Here is an 18,389-nt window from a genome sequence, read left to right as displayed (position 1 = left end):
CTTCAAGGCATGGAAAAATCGATCTAGCAGCTAAAATGTTTGGTCAGTGATGTGCCAGTCAGGCAAAGTTTCTGACAGGCAGGAACTTTTATGTGTTTGTGTTGTTTCCTTGTGAAAGGGTTTATTGTGAAAATGTCTTCAATTTCCACCATCTTCTTAAAGAAATCTGAAACCTGACTATGAACTTAGGCATCAAGCGAATCTCGGTGATGTAAGAGACCAGAGACTTCCTGCCTTTTAATGGTGTCACTATTTTGTGTAAAAGCTTATTCTAGATCCACTTCTCAAGCTGTAGAAACAGGTCCCACCAATATAATAACTATTCACACTTCAAAGATTAAACTTCCCCATTGTTTCCGAGTCATGAACTACAGAAGTCAGTAAGACATCTAGCCATCAAAATATATCTTCCTGAGAGAAAAGAACCTTGGAATTTTAGCCAGAAACTTTACTGAAAGTCAATGTGTCCACTTTGCATGTATCACTGACAGGCAGGAACTTGATTGCACTCTAGGTGAGGTTCACCAACCCCGTGGGGAACACGGGTCAGCTTCATAGGGCATGGAAGTTGCTTTGCAGAAAGTGAGTCATCAGGGACGCTTACCAGTTCCCAGAGGCAGGCGGTTCCCAGGCTGCAGGAGGTTCTAGGTCAGGAGGCTCCTGGGGTGCAGACCGTGACAGCCCCAGACTCAAGGTTCCTGCCCCCAGCCCTGCCCAGGCCGCGCAGACCTTACATCCGGCCTCTCAGTTACAGGAGAAGGGCGAAGCATTCTTCGTGCACACTTCCTGCTGATCCTGGGGCGGTGTGGGCAAGGTGAGGCCAGGAAGCAAGGTGAATGACGGGCGCCTTGGTGGGCAGGGGTGAGTGGGGTGCTGCACAGTAGCTTGACAACACTGCGGGTTATACAGTTCACAGGCGACTACAGGAGCCACGGCCACGCGTGTTTTCTCCGGGACGGGAGCACGGCTCCTTAGGTCTGGGTGCAGGTCCAGTCCCAGGACGGGCTGCTGCATGAGTCTGAAGGCCAGAGGGAGGTGTGCCAGCCCGGATGGCGGGCCGTGGTGAGGAGGTGCAGCCTGCCTCCTGGGTATCGCCCCAGATGCAACCTGGAATTTGGACCTTGGGAGGGACCAAAGGATTTGAAGAGAAAAGTGAAAGTAAGATGCCAAAGGAGTGGGGTTCCATTACTGAGCTGGAGCCAGCGGTCTCCGAGCAGTTTCAGGGTTTGCGTGGTATTTAACAGCAGAGGCTCACACTTACAGCAAGTAAACAAGACTGAAAGCTCCAAACACGTTAAACGGGCCTCCATATGGTCCCTGACCAGAGTCAAAAACAGCTCAAGAATATTTGAATTCTTACTGTAGATGGAAAAGAAATTAAAGTTTGGTTTTAAGTACTGATAACAAGCTTAGCAAGTCATTCCAGCACATAGGATGTTTACCTCTCTCGGACCGTCAACACTTTCTTTTGCCTTCTTACTAACCTCTCAACACTAATTTAACACCTTCTTTTGCTTCTTGAGACCTTCAAAATACTTATTTCCAACATACTTCTTTCTTATTAAACACACTTCACTTTAACTCACCTCACTTAACTTGTGCGTTGAGTCATGACAGATTTTACCTTGAATTTTTGGCTAAAGAAGTCAAGGCATTTACTGGGGAAAGAGCATCCCATTTACAAGGGGAAAAAAACGAGTTGATCTCTTTCTCATGATATTTTCTCACTTTGTTTCATTTTCTGACTTGATGGACTATCCTCTTTTTATGTTAGAACATCTTTCCACTCACTCTGTCTTTGTGTTATGTACTCATTAATTCCCACATTGATTTTCAAATTTTGAGCATTACTCATTATACACATCCTCATATAAGAACTAGTTAACATATTTTTTAATCTATCTATTGTGTTGGGAGCATATGATTCTTTTAAAACTTGTATTTATGCTTCCTCAATGCACCAACATCAGCTATAGCCCACATCTTTGAAATGTTTCTCTTGCAAATTTCCTGTAATCCTCATTCAGAAGCAGAAACTTCAGGCAAAATTTCCAGAACTATTTCGTAAGATCAATTAACATTTGCTTGTCTCAATTTGTTTATGTCAAGAGTTTTTCCCAATATAGTTTGAACTTTTCTCCCAATGCGAAAAGAACATATGTACCTCAACATAATAGGTCAGCTTTCTTCTTTGGAAAACCTCACTTAGAGCTGACTTATGGCTTAATTTCTCAGGCAGTAGATCACTGGATTGAGTGTTGAGTGTACACAACCCTGTACAGAATAGTGAGCAAAATGTCCAGTGCACTTGGAGTGTCAAAAGTGGCTGGAAAAAAATCAAATACACTGGTTGAAATAGATAATATGACAACAGAGACATGATTAAGTGATTAAGGCAAGTGGAAAAGGCCTTAACCCTGCCCTCAGCAGACGGTATCGTCAGCACAGCAGAGAATATCTGGGTGTAGGACAGTCCGATGAAGGTGACAAAAGACAGGCCATAAGCACTAAGAAAGCAGTGACCCCTATCTCTCTGATATGATCATTCAAACAAGAGAGTTTCAGGAGTTGGGAGATGTCAAGAAAGGACTGGTGAATGATAGGGGAGCCACAGAAGTGCATAGAAAATACACCAGCTGTGTGCAGGTTCCAGAAATGACCCCACTGATGCAGACACCTAAGATACTGTGGGCACACTGCTGACATCCATGATGACTTTGTAGCAGTGGAAGGCAGATGGCCACGAAGTGCTCACAGGGTCTCACTGGGAGCAGAAAGACCACAGCCCCAGCACAGAGAGTGAGAGCAAGACACTGCACCTTGCATTCCCCGAGCGATAAGGAGCCACTATGCATGAACGACTGTAAATGGCTCCTGGCATAGTCATGGAAGTGTAGCACAGCTCCAGAAAGGAGAGATGTTTCAGGAAGAAATACATGGGTGAGTGCAGACTACAGCCCATGAAACTGCGGTGACAATGAGGTGATTGCCAGTTACCACCACCAGGTATAAGACTGAGAACAGAGAAGCATGGTCCAATTCTAGCTCAGGCTTGTCTGTAAACCCCGTCAGAAGAAACCCAGTCACAATGAGATTAGCCACGGTTCTCCTTAATTTCCCAGTGATACTGGCTGCAAGACAAGACGGAACCATCGGAAATGTGTGACTTATCCCTTAACCTACCTTGGAATCAGGGGCATTCGGCACGGACTCTGCAGTAGCCTCTGGCACCGTCAGTGAGGGCAGCCGCTGCGGTCTCGCTGAGTCTGGCTAGTGATGAGGCCATCAAGGTTGAGAGTTGGGCAGAAGATCTGATTCTTAAAAAACAACGTTACTTTCTCACTGAAAATGAAATTATATTGGTATTTCAAGGTATAAAATAAGCGGGTTTCTTTGTTGGTAATTAACTTTTTCAGGTAGTGGACAAAATATTCGACAAAATAATATTAACTAGTTATAAATTAATGGCAAATTAATTCAATGAATAGCATGAGAATAAGGATTTTATTGTGTACTTATAAATCGAGCATACAAATTACAGCATTTTGAATAATTTAGTCAAAGAAAGACAAATAAGCCGAAATTCCAGGTCACCGGGGAGTGATCATTAAATCAACTCAGAAGAGAAATACTCTGCAGGACCAATAGAGATAATTTCAAGGTTTGCTCCCATGATATTTACAAAGAACACCAAATACCCAGAACAACCAGAAACTATGCCAAAGAGATTTCAGAGCCTTTAACTCCAGGGGCCAAAGGATTGAAATGGACTGATTTTTCACTCACAGTTCACATTTTTCAAATATCAGAATTTCAGATATCAGGACTTTGAGTTCAGTGTCAGCTGCTCACTTCTTATTCTGTGCAGGGAAGAAGTTCTTGCATATGTTCTGTTGAGTGTCCTTAGGCTCTAAAAGGATAGAATCACATCGAACAATAAATAGCCCATATTCTCTCGGTTTTGAGTGGGTGAGATTGCCAGTCATTGCCATCTAACTTGAAATACATGAGATACGAATGAACTATGAGGAGCTTCCTGGAAATTAGGAATCTTGGAGAGAACTTTGTAAATTCATTCCATTACAGAAAAATATTTGAGTAAAATTTCCAGTTTCCTAGCAATGCCTTTACCTTACGTGACCATCATAGAAATAACTCAGTGTAATTGTGTGATGGGATAATACTGTTGAGATTCTTTGTGTCCATACTATTCATTGAATCTTACAACATACCTGTAAGTTGTGAGGTGCATTCCACATCAGTGATTAGAGATGAAAAATTTTTAATGGAAGAAAATGTACATATTTTTCATCTTCAGGGTAAGGATCAAAAGGAACCACAGTTAAAGACCAAGAGAACACTAAGAAAAAAGACCAACTTCTGGTCATAACCAGTTGTCCAGGCTTCTGATTTAAATGATTAGGGGAAATTCTGAGGTAGAAAAATTTCAAGAAGATTCTGGAATGGACAAGTAAATGATCATTTTTTTTCTATAAAAGTGGAGAAAAGGATTTACAACAGATAACTGTTAAAATCATTGAATATATCATATAGTTTAAAAAAAACTTTTTTCATTTTTTAAAAATATTATATCCTACTACACACAAAATATAAATATTTAGAGGCATCAATCATGCTCAGCTTCTAATAAGTCATTGCAGGTACATCACGAATTTCAGGCTCAAAAACTGAAAAGGAGGATCATTTTCCTGTGCATCTCAAGTCAGGCTAACAATTAAGCAGCAATAAACATAATCATTCACTTGGATTAATTAATAATTATTACAGTTATGTGTTTCATTTCCTTAAACTCTATTCAATGCTTATTCCATTCTTGTGTAATTACGTATGTTGAGAACATATAATTTCTTACTTCTTTATCAAAATATAGTGATCAGATTCCATTTCATAAAGCTTCATAATGATGATTTTTCAAAAGCACCTAAAATATTATCATGGAAATATTGTAAGGATTTGTCAATAGATTTTGCTACTGCACTAATTTGAAATGAACATGGTTTTTAACACTATCAGATCACTGAAATATTATCTGATAGAAAGTGACAAGCTTAAAGTTGCAAACTGCTTCAAGTTCTCTGCTAATTTCTTTGCTGGTTACTGGAAGGTTTTCACAAAATTGTGACCATACTTCTTGCATATTTTAAGTGTATTTCTATGTCTATTTCATGAAACAAACATCACCGTTTATCATTTTACTGCAGTAATATTTACTTGCAACACTGTGTATGATTTAGGGGTTTAGGGTCACACCTCTTCAGGTACACATAGATGTCTTTTTTTGTAGTAGAACTGAGTATTTGTCTTTTATTCTTAACTAACGTGTTGGGTACAAACTGATCTTTCATTGTTGTTTTGCATTTTATTTAACTAGGAATTAGAATAAATTACATTTTTAGTGCATGTGAACTTTATTATTTTCTTACAAAATTATACCAGGGGAACTTCTGTTCCTTTCCATTCCTGTGGGAAATTAGTATTTTCCACCAATTTTTATGATATTTTATGTTAAAGATAATGGTCCCTTATATCTATAATCATTGCATAGGTATTATCAAATTGGTAATTCATAATTTTATTTATTGAGGAAATAAATGTTTAGTTAGATTTAAAAAAGGAGGAATTTTCCCTTCCTTAAAATAAACACTACTATTAAATTGAAATAACAGAAACATTGTAATTGGAGGAGTATGTAGATAGACTTGAGGATGAATGGAAGTTAGTAGAGAGTTGAACATTTTCACACGTGAGTATTTGAGCTGTAGAAACCCACATTCATTGCTCCTTATTCCCACTAGCATAATTATATGTTTTATTACTTCTATTAAATACATACCTTTTTCCTTTTCTTTGATCAGAATGGATACTGTTGAAGTTTATAATCTCCTTACTCATGTTTTCATGACTGCATTTAAGTGATTTAAAATTGGCTGTAATTATTAGTATACATGATTATTAGAAGTACGCTTGTGTTAATGATGAAGTGATAATTTCTTCAAGTGATTTCTTGATTAACTTCATTCAGTGCAAAGTGGTTCAGGTGGTTAAGTAACAGATTTTCTTGCCAGTGGTTGCACATTTTCTTGCAGCCAACATCACTGGGAAATTAAGAAGGACTATGGTTAATTTCACCATGAGTGGGTTTCTTCTGATGGGATTTTCTGCCAAGTCTGAGATCAGGCTCTTCCATGCTTCTCTTTTCTTAGTCTTGTACCTGGTGGCAGTGACTGGCAACATCCTCATTATCACCGCGACTTGCGACTTCCAGGGACAGCAGTCTGCACTCACCCATGTATTTCTTCCTGAAACATCTCTCCTTCCTGGACCTGTGCTACATTTCCGTGACGGTGCCAAGGTCCATCTACAACTCTTTCATGCACAGTGGCTACATTTCCCTCGGGGAGTGCATGGTACAGTGCTTTGTTTTCATTCTTTGTATCTCTGCTGAGCTGTCCATGCTCACAGTGATGTCTTATGACCACTATGTGGCCATCTGTCGTCCACTGCGCTACGAAATCATCATGGATGTCCACACCTGTGTCCACGGAGTCCTGGGCATCTGGATTGGTGGGGTTATTTCTGGAACTATGCAGACAGCTGCCACTTTCTCCGTGCACTTCATGGCTCCCGTGTGATTCACAAGTTCTTCTGTGACATCCTCCAGCTTCTGGAACTTACTTGTTCTAATGAGTATATCAGAGAGGTTGAGGTTACTTGCTTTGAAGATATTTTTGTCCTTCTTTGTGTCACCTTAATTGGAGTGTCCTACACAACGATATGCTCTGCTGTGCTGAGGATGCCATCTGCTGAGGCAGAGCTAAGGCCTTTTCCACTTGCCTTCCCCACCTCATCATTTTATTCATTTCAACCAGTGGCTTTGAGTTTCTCAAGCCCCCTTCCGCACTGGCCATTTTGCTGACTATTATGTACACATCCGTACTCCAAATACTCAAACAAATAATCTCCAACCTGAGAAATCAAGCCATCAAGGCAGCTTTGAGAAAAGTTTTCCAAAGAAGAAAAGTTGACCTCTTTTGTTCATGCACATCTGCTAATTCTTACTTGGGAGGCAAGTTCAAAACATTTTGGGAAACTATATTGATATTACAGCCCACCAAGAAAATATAGTAAAGTAATACAACGAGACATACATTTTTAAAAGTTTATCCAGACATTCTGTTAAAATGATGTAATTTTTAATTTGGTTATTGGTTGATCACATTGTTCATGATTGAACGGTAGACGTCCATCCTCTATGATGTATTTCACCATTTCACCTCCATCATGATGCTCCCCAGCTCACCACAATCCACCTGGAGCTGCCTCCCTCACCCCGCCTGCCTACCTCTCACTCTCCCAATGGAAGCCTCATTCTGTAGTCACATTTCTCATATTTGTTTTTGGCATAATTCTTTTTCCCCTTAGTTTTGTTTCTCTATATTCCACACATATGTGAAAGAATCTGGTAGTTTTCTTTGTATGTCTCTCTTATTTCACTTAGCATTATCCCTCCAGTTCTACTTATGTTGTCACATGCCAGTAGTTCATTTTTTAAAGCTGTGTAAATACATATTTTAAGTGCTGCAATTGCTACATAAGGAAATGGAAATAATATTAAAAGAATCACTTGGGATAAATTAATTGTATGTATTTTCTATGTTTAATCTATTAAGAAATCTCCATCATTTTCCAATCACCAACTGTAACAAGGGTTCCCCTCTCTCCACATTTTCTCCACTGCTCATTGTGTTTTGCCTTTTGGGTAATAAGGTTTGCACAGGCGTGAGTGATGTTTCATTGTCATTTTTCTTTTCATTTCACTAAAAATAAAAAATGATGAACAACTTTCATGTGCCTGGTGGCCTCGTGTCTTCCTTCAAGCGGGATCTATTCAGATCCTCTCCTCTTTTTAAAATTATGTTGTTTATTTTTTGTTTTTGAGTTTGTCATGTAATTTGAATATTAATACCTTGTTGATCACATGAGGTATAAATGTATTCCAATTGTAGAGTCTTTTTTTAGACAACAGTTCTTTTCCTATGCAAAATTATTTTTCATTGACATACTTCTATTTATTTACTTTTGCTTTTGTTTCACTTGATATTAATTTTGAGTCTGCAAGTACATTTATAAGGTTGATTTCAAGGAGCATATTGTATATGTTTCCTTGTATGTATCTATTTCAAATAGCTTTTAAAAAATAATTTTACTTCTATGTATTTGATTCTATTCTAAAATGTCCTTTTAAAAATTGTCTACCTCAGAGGAAGAGTGAAATTACTCCCTAATATTATGTATGATGACTGCTACCCCAATAAAATAAGTAAATGGAAACAAACAAACAAACAAAAAACTTCTGAAAACCTCACAAATAAGTGGGAATTAAAGAACACATTTCTGGACCACCAGTGGCTCTGAGAAGAAATCAGGAGATGAAAAAGTATCACAGATTGTTTATTCTCACATTTATAATTTAGATATTAGAATACCCTAAATGAATTTTAGAGTTAAAAATAATTTAGAGATCCTGGTAAAATGATCATAATAAAAATGCAGGGCCCGCTGGCTGCTCCCCTCAGCAGTGTACTTCGTCAGTCGGCTCGCTCTGCTCCCCACTCTGTCTCTGGTGAATCCTCTCACCACGCCTGTACCCCAGTTCTGTATACACAAATAAATAATCTTTTAAAAAAATGCATCTCCCCACATCTGGGCAGCATCATGAGCAGTTACAGGTCCTCAGTGCTTCCCTAGGACACCACATTTACTGCTTACGGGTGAAAACATTTCAGCATTTTCCTAGTTGAGCTCATCTCTACTTTTTATGACTTCAATGCTTCTTTTCATAAATGTGAAAGGACACATCTTGCAGATGTGTGAAGTTCTCTATAGGATTTTCTATAATCAATTAATTTTTGAAAGATTCTAAAAATGTTCACTTTTCTTCATTCTTAATGTTATCCACTTTATGAGCTCAAAAACTTACAAACCTCCACATTTTAAATCTGCTTTTTTTCAAAGACATAGTTCGTTGTTGTTCCATGTCTGCAGAAACCTAGATTTTTTTTCATTAATTATTAGAGATTTATTCATCAAATTCAGACAGCTACATGTGCTGAATGAATAACTTAAACCCTTGTATGCTATTTTAACAATACAAATGTGGGGTGCATTGACCATTAACTACAGAGTTGTTTACAAATGATACTTTACCTGGAAACAATCTGAATTCTATTTTGTGGCATTTTTAGGACTGGAGAAGCCCAGATTTCTGAAACAAGAGCCTGGCATAGGACATGTACTGTGATAAAGAATGAACTTATCTTGTAATTTGAATACAACCTTGAAACAATACATTTTCAATACTTATACTAGAAAAAATCATGAGCCATACACTTAGATTTCTTAAAATTAGCTATTTGTTATTTCCTCACAAAAGTGAAATTAGATTGGCATTTAGTAGTGTAAGATTAGGGGGTGTTTTGCTGCTTCGTGGTAGTTGTGTCTTATGAGTGGTTAACCCTTTTCAGATAACAGACATGTCTGTTAGACATGCTAACATCAACTAGTTATAAATTAAATTAACAACTTGTTCATTTGATGAATAGCCCTGAAGTCACTTTGCTGGATATTTCAGAATCTAATACAGAAATTAAAATATTTTTCTATAATTCGGTCCAATAAACACAAATCAGGTAGAATTCCAGGTAACTAGGTATATTCATTAAATAAACAAAAGAAAAAAATACTCTGTAGGAACAAACCATATAATTGCAACACAGGTCCCAGGATACAAGACACCAAATGCCCAGAGCAACCAGAAAGTCTTTATCCAAAACAGACTGCATAGTGCCCAGTGAGAGTTGAAACGGACTTACTGTTTTCCTCAGTTCACATTTGTCTGAATGTGACTGACTATTTCAGAGACCAGGACTTTGAGCTGTGTCAGTTGCTCACACTGACAGCTTCTCTTTCTGTTGAAGGAAGAAGTTATCGATTATGCTCTGGTGAGTGTCCTCAGATTCTACAGGATAGATTACACAGAATAACAGAAAGTCAAACATTATTGGTGCTGAGTGTGTAAGAGAACCAGCCACTGCCATTTAATTTGTGAAATATGAAATGTATATAAGCTATGTTATTTTAATAGAAGGGGTCTCTTAGAGTATGCTGTAAATTCCTTCCATTCCACAAACATTTTGTGGAGTTCAATTTTCATCTCCCTGCAATGCCTTTCTGCATATAACATCGGAGAAATGATGCAGCATGGATACATGATGGTACGGTGCTCTCTGATAGGTAAAATAGTCATATTTTTAATCTTCACAAAGTTGAAGATTAAAAATTATCAGATAGTTTGAAAGAGCATAAACAGAGACCCTGACTCTTGCTATAAACAGTCATCACATCTTCTGATGGCTTCTCTTAGGGAAAACTTCTGAGATAGAGAAATTCAAGAGATTCTGGAATGGGTATGTGAATAATCACACATTATGCAGAAATATAGACAAGAGACTTCAAAAATAGCTTATGATTTAATGTATCACAATACAGCTATCAAAGACTTTTGTTATATTTTTAAAACACTGTATTTACCTAAACACTAAAATATAATGGCTTGAAATACTAATGTTTTCTTAAACTGTGATACAGATTTTAGATTTTCAATGTTACATGTTATAGTAAAGTAAATAAATTATGGTCATTGAAATAGTGAATGTAACACCAATGTAAAATTCTGATCAATATTGAAAGTAGGAATTTTATTAAAGAAAAAAAAGTGTCTGAGATTCATAGTTAAATTTATATGTCATAAGGAAAAAGTCCTGAAATAATACCCAAGAACCAGCAAAAGAGGCACTTTAAATTTCATTTTTTTATCACATATCACAGAGAGTCAATGCAACAGTATATACAATAAGTCTTAGGTAGGTACTTATAACCTATGGTATGACAAAGTTTTTTTTTTTAACACCCACATAATTGGGTTGATGTGCATTATACATATGTTGTTTTTTCCCTGAGTGAGAGAAAAGTTATTTAAAGATTTAAAGATGAAAACAAAAACATCATTTAATCCCACTATTATAATCCCATTATTATATGGCCGCTATAATAATGTCTTACAGTAGTTGATTTAAATTCATGGGAAGACTTTGTGTAAATCAAGCAATACTTCCATGCTTGGACACTTCTTGTTGGATTATTAAAGAAAAAATAAGCAACAATCCCCTAGAAAGGCAAGAAGTGGAAGTTTCTGGAGATTTCATACACCTTATCTGCCTTGATGAGTAGGTGTGTCATCTCTAAAAATATCAAGTGTCATCTCTAAAGTTTCTCTTCATTGTTGCTTAGATATAAAATGACCAGGGCTAACTTAAAGGTATCTTAAGACTCCAGTATTCCACACCCAGATGTACACACACACACACACACACAGTAAGACCGACCCGATTTTAAACTAAGTTTAGGTGTGTGTGCAAGAGACTGTCTCATCTATGCCAAATCCTCTTCATCTAGCTCAGATTTAAACATTTCCCAAGTAATTTACATAGTAAACTACAGACATTAAGAGCTTCCATCACCCTCTGCTTCTCAGTGAATCAGTTTTCTAAAACTGAACACTAAAAAGGAGGATCCGCTTCCTATGTGTCTGAGGTTAGGCTAGCGAAACTACAACCTTTCAATGAACACAATCACTCACGCACCATGCAAGAGTCATTATGTTATGTATTTCAATCATTTATAATCTTTATTCTCTGCTTTTGTGTATTGACATAACCTGAGAACACAAAATGTACATATTATCTCATCCTCCTATGCCATCCAAATAGTGTCCAGGTCCCATTAAGAGGAAAAAATATTCATAATAACAATTTCCAAGTCACCCAAAATGTTATCATGAAAATATTTTTTAGGATTTTTCAATAGTTTTTTCTACTGCACTAATTTTAAGTGAACATAACTTTTGTAATATAAATTGTCAGATAGCTTAATTTATATATAGCCCAATAGAAAGTTACAGACTGTTTTAGGATCTCTGCTAAAAAAAAAAAAATTGCTGTTTCCCAGAAAATAGGTACAAAAGCATGACCTTACTGTTTTCATGTTTTCAATTTATTTTGTATCTATTTTCTGAAAAAAAGCATCATGTTTATTGTTTTTTAATTTTGTTAATTTTATTAATTTTCCTGCACTTAGATTTGTTTACAACACAGTGCGTGACTTAGCAGTCTAGGGTCACCTTCAGATCCAAGATGTCCTTTTTCATAATCTTAATAGAAGTGAATATTTGTCATTTATTCTTAACTAATATGCTAGATATAAATTGATATTTCGTAGTTGTTTTACATTGTATTTAACTAGGAACTAGAATAGATGGTATTTTCATGTATGTAATTAGTTGTATTAGTTTCTTAAAAACATCCCAGGAAAGGTGTGTTCTTTTCCATTTCTTATGGAAATTAGGATTTTTCATCAATTTTTACATCTGACATTAATGATAGTGGTTTAATAAATATAAACATAAATATGTATACAATTATTGCACTGGCATTACCAATTTGGTAATTCATAATTTCATGTATTGAGAAAATAAGTGGTTACTTAGAAGGTAAAGAGATGGAAAATTTTCATCTCGTATAAAAAATAATTGTAAGGTTGCAGTAATAAAGCCATTATAGTTAGAGTGGTATGTGAATAGACAGAGTGATGAATGCAAATGAATAGGTAAAGGACATTTATACAGGCGAGAATATAAACTGTATAAAACTGTTCCATAAAAATCCAAATATTTGGGCTTTCCTGGTGGCGCAAGAGGTTGAAGGGAAGCTTCTCAGCCACTGCCCACGAATTCCATCTCAGGCCAGGGAGTGACCCACATGGCTCCCTGCTGCTCCCCTCAGCAGTATATTTCATTAGCTCCTCCTGCTCTGCTCCCCACTCTGTCTCTGCTGAATCCTCCCACCCCCTGCACCTCTGGCCTATACTGCAGCCCTTGTATCCATATATCTCTTGAAAATCCAAACAGTTTAAAATTATTTTATTAATTTTACTATATATATATACATTTTACCTAACCTTTGACTGAGGTGGCAATATTAATATTTATAATTCCATACATGTGTTTCCATGACTGAGTGTAAGTGATTTAAAACTGGTCGCCACGGCTGATAAGAACTTTCACAGTTATGATGATGTGAGACTCAAGTGACTTCTGGCCTAACTTCACTGATTCTTGCTAGGTTAGACGGTTAACAGAAGTTTCCTTTCCAATGGTTCCATCTTGCCTTGCAGCCAATATCTCTGGAAAATTAAGAAGGACTATGGCTAATTCCACTATGAGTGGGTTTCTTCTGATGGGATTTTCGGCCAAGCCTGAGCTAGAACTCGCCCATGCTTCTCTCTTCTTAGTCTTATACCTGGTGGCAGTGACTGGCAACATCCTCATCATCACCGCGACTTCCACGGACAGTAGTCTGCACTCACCCATGTATTTCTTCCTGAAACATCTCTCCTTCCTGGACCTGTGCTACATTTCCGTGACGGTGCCAAGGTCCATTTACAACTCTTTCATGCACAGTGGCTACATTTCCCTCGGGGAGTGCATAGTGCAGAGTTTTGCTTTTGTTCTATGTAGCTCTGCTGAGCTGTCCATGCTGACACTGATGTCTTATGACCGCTACGTGGCCATCTGCCTCCCGCTGCGCTATGACATCATCATGGACGTCAGCACCTGTGTCCACGGAGTCCTGGGTGTCTGGATCAGTGGGGTCATTTCTGGAGCCATGCACACAGCGGTCACTTTCTCCATGCACTTCTGTGGTTCTAAAGTTCACCAGTTCTTCTGTGACATCCCCCAGCTCCTGAAACTCACTTGTTCTAATGAGTATATCAGTGAGGTTGGGGTCAGCGGTTTCTTAGCTATCGTGGCCTTTCTTTGTGTGGCCTTTATCGGACTGTCCTACACAAAAATGTTCTCTACTGTGCTGAGGATGCCATCTGCTGAGGGCAGGGCTAAGGCCTTTTCCACTTGCCTTCCCCACCTCGCTGTGGTCATTTTATTCATTTCAACTGGTGTCTTTGAGTTTCTCAAGCCCCCTTCTAACTCTTCAAGTGCCCTGGATATTTTTCTCACTATTATGTACACAGTTGTGCCTCCAATCCTCAATCCAGTGATCTACAGCCTGAGAAACCAAGCCATCAAGGCAGCTGTGAGAAAGGTTTTCCACAGAAGAAAAGCTGACCTCTTCTGTTGAGCACATCTGTGAATTCTCAGTTGGGAGATAAATGCAAAATATATTGGGAAAACATAGGAGAGTCCACCAATAAATTAAAGCTAAAAAAGACAATGTTATAGAAAATACAGTTTTGAGAATAGGACAGGTATTTTATTTGTTCAAATTACATAACTATAATTCAAGTATTTGCTTACAACTTTTTCAAGACTTAAGAGTATTAGTCACATATCTTCACATGTATCTTACCATACCCCCAAAGCATCATAATCCTCCACCAAAATCCCACTGGGTTCCTGCCTCTCATTAACCTCCCAGCTCATAGCCTCTCTCTGGTAGCCTCATTCTTCAGTCAGACTTCTCAGATTTGTTTTGACTTCGTTTTGTTTTTCCTTTTGTTTCTTTTCTCTATATTTCACATATGAATGAAATCATTTGGTTTTGTCTATTTTTCTCTTAACATCAGCCCCTTAGGTTCTGTTTACTTTGTCATAAATGGTCATAGTTCATCGTTGTATTTTATAGCTGATTTGGGAAATAGTGATTTTTAAATGTTAAAATGACTAAATGAAGAAACAGAAGTAATAGGGAAAGAATCCTGTACTAAACGAAAGAGTAGATACACTTGAAAATGTGTCAATAATTGTGTTGACATAACATTAATGATCAAAATTTAAAATTCTTTCAATGAATGGAATCAGCATACAACACAAGGAGAGACAGAGTTAGTGAATTGAAAGTTTGGTTTTCAAATGTAAAAATATGATTTTGCACTGAAATTAAAGTCCTACATGTTTTAGAATTAATATAAATCTTTGGACTTGATGAAACGTGGCCAGTAAGTAAAATGAATTTACAAAGATATCCCACTGGATCTATTAAAAAACAAAAACAAAAATGTTAATAATTATAATAAAAACTTTACTGTATCTTTTGCATTCAGTAATCCATTTGAAAGTTGTTTTTTATATAGGGTGGAAAGTAAAAACGGTGGTTCGTGTCATTCATTGGGATATCCAACTGAGTCAATAAGACTAGTTCAGAAATTTTCTCTGTTAAGATTAGATGATGATGCAGGTGTGGGAATTACAGTTGTTAAATTGATGTATTTACGCTTATGATTTCAAACTCTGGATTATTTTTATTCCCTAATCTTCCTTCTGGCAGCCAATAATTGGTCATATAGCCTAAAAGTGTTTTTTTGTTTAATTTAATTCACATATATGTTTGGTTTTGTTATATACTGCATTGTGAGTGAAATCACAGTCTTGTTGTTTTTTTTTTTTTTCCTACTGATTTACATCACTAGCTAAAGTGTCCTCTAGACCCATCATGTTGTAAATCGGAAGATTTGAATTACTACTGCCTAGCATTCCATCCCTTGTCTATACCACATCTTTATCCTTTCTTCTGTCCATGTATATAGCTCTTGACTATTGACTAGTGGTCAGTAAGAGAGGGACATAAGGGGTTTATCAGAAGATAGAAATAATCTGAGCGATACTGAGAACTAAAAGTAAACAGAGAAACATAATCACGTTATATGAACGTATTAGAAAAGGTAATCAAAATAGACAGCTTATTGAAATTAATTATTTGAAACCCTTCTATACATTGTTTATGGGAGATGAGTTATGTAGATTGGTAAACGGTATGACAACTGAATAACCAAATGCGAAATAATAAAATAATGTGCTTATCTCACATATAATATAAAGATCATCTCAAGGGAATTGTAAGAGATAAAATTATGAAATTGGGGAATACATAGGAGTAAATCTGTGTGAATATGAATTGTTAAAATATTATCAAATAGGTCACAAAAAGCAGGAGTACATAAGAGCAACAAATAAATCAGATTTTATCAGCAATAAAAGCCTCTGTGCATCAAAGGGGAAAAAACAATTCCTCATGTTGAAATGAAAGGATTCTTAATATGAACAAAATATAAAAGTATAAAACATGTAGGCAATTTAAATATATACTCAAATTAAAAATAAGATAGCACCATAATGGCAGTGTGTGAATCAATTCACAGTAACAGTTTAAATGACAGAAGTATTACATATGATTAGAAATAGCATATTGATGGATACATTGGTAAAAGCACATAAAAGGTGACATCAACACCATGAAATGTGGGAAGGTATATAAAAAGACAGAGATTTTGTATATAATGGAAGGGATCAGGCCCTCCCCGGTGGCGCAGCAGGTTCAAGCACAGCACAACACCAAAAAGCAAAAATCTATCATAGATACACAAAAAGTAAAGTGAAGTATATTAAGCACAACCTTATAATAAAGCATAAACCACAGAGGAAGGAGTCAGACAGGAAGACAGAAAGAAACCAAGAAATATGTCAGAAACCAGTTCTCAAATGGCAACAGAAGTCCCCACTTATTACTAACTTGATTGCAAATAAGTTTTCCATAAAAAGAAAACTCTATGTTGATACTATGTTGAAATAAACACCCAAATCAAAGGCAATAGATATCCAATTATAAGATTATTAGTTTTTGGAATCTAATGAAGACTAGACAGTGATGACGGTTTACTTACAATTTTTTTTATATATACTTGAAAGCTGCTAACAGTAAAGAAGATGTTTTTATGACATAAAAGAAATAGAAATTATGGGACATGGTGGATGAGTTAGCTGGTGCTATCATGATTATAACATTACAAATTTTGTGTCAAATCATATTACTGTTAAATGTATACAAAGCTATATGTCAATAAATTTGGAATAAAAACCAAGACCCGTGTGATGCACACTTTAAATTTAGGGACCTTCATTCTCTAGAGGAAAAGGAAGGAAAATGATATGCATGTAAATGGAAAAAAAAGAGACACACTTGCAGCAGACAAAAGAGACAGTAAGTCAACCCTTTAAGAAGACACACAAAATATTCTTACACAATGATAAAGAGGTTGATTAATGAAAAGGCTGTGACAAATGTAAGTTTATATACACCCACCATTTAAGTGTTTTTAATTTAAAGCAAATGTTCAAAAATCTAAAGGCAGAGAGAGATAGCAAAATGCATGCACACAATCAGAAAGATGTCTGACTTCTGAAGAAGTAAATTTGGTGTTCTGTGCACTTCTATGTTTTTCTTTGCTGTTCTATGTCTTCAGAAATGTCTAGATTTTTTTTCTCATTAACCAATAGAGATTTATCCTCCAAATTAAGAAGCTAGATAGACTGAATGAATTGCTTCAAACCTTGTATGCAACTCTTAGATCATAAATGTGGATGCATTGATATATAATTGTCAGTCTCTCTAAACTGATAATTTACTTGGAAGCCATGAGGATTCGATTTCTTGGCAATTTAAGTACTGGAAAAGCTCGTTTTTGTGAAGTGATAGCCTGGGATAAGATTTGTTTTGTGATAATGGAACGCACAATGTCAACTCTTCTAATTTGGACATCATCTTGAAACAATAACTTTATTTTTAATAACTATTATGTTTGTGCTAGACGAACCAGAGGGCACACACAGTTTTCTTGAAAAAAAAAAAAATTACATTCTCATTGAAAGTGAAATTAAATTGCCACTTAGAGGTATAATATTAGGGGTTTTTTGCTTGGTAGTTAACTTTTTCAGATAATGTTGTTGGGCAAAATAATATTAACTACATATAAATTAATGGCACGTTAATTCAGTGAATACAACAAAATTAAGTCTTTTATTGTGTATTTCTGAATCTAACATACAAATTAAAACAATTTTGATAATTTGTTCCAATTAGCACCAATAAGCCAAAATTCCAGGTGAACCTGAGTGATCATTAAATGAACTCAGAGGACACAGATTCCACAGGACCAATCAAGATAATTTCAAGTTTTGCTCCCATGGTATTTACAAGGAACACCAAATACCCAGAACACTCTATGCCAAGGAGATTTCATAGTCTAATCTCCAGGGACCAAAGGAGGATTGAAGTGGAGTTAATTTTTCCTCCATGACAACATTTCAGAGATCAGTACTTTGAACTCAGTGTCAGCTGCTCTGGTTCTGGTTCAGTTGAGGGAGGAACTTCTTGCATATGCTCGGGTGAGTGCCCTTAGGCTCAAAAGGGGTAGTTTACACAGGAAATGAAAAGCTCATTTGTTACTGGTTTTGAGTGAGT

General features: G+C 36.5%; 1 protein-coding gene across 1 annotated transcript; it reads left to right on the top strand.

The window, feature by feature from the left end:
• The first annotated feature begins 13,340 nt into the window (after positions 1-13,340).
• On the top strand, positions 13,341-14,273 carry LOC101625524 (olfactory receptor 14J1-like). The gene has a single exon (XM_004694988.1). It carries the CDS (start codon positions 13,341-13,343, stop codon positions 14,271-14,273), a length of 933 nt encoding a protein of 310 aa, XP_004695045.1.
• The last annotated feature ends 4,116 nt before the right edge of the window (positions 14,274-18,389 follow it).

The sequence above is a fragment of the Condylura cristata genome, unplaced genomic scaffold, assembly GCF_000260355.1.
Source record: "Condylura cristata isolate star-nosed mole 26May11 unplaced genomic scaffold, ConCri1.0 scaffold00052, whole genome shotgun sequence".
In the NCBI taxonomy this organism is placed as follows: Eukaryota; Metazoa; Chordata; class Mammalia; order Eulipotyphla; family Talpidae; genus Condylura; species Condylura cristata.
Note: the sequence above shows the minus strand (reverse complement) of the source record. Positions and strands in the feature narration are given on the sequence as shown.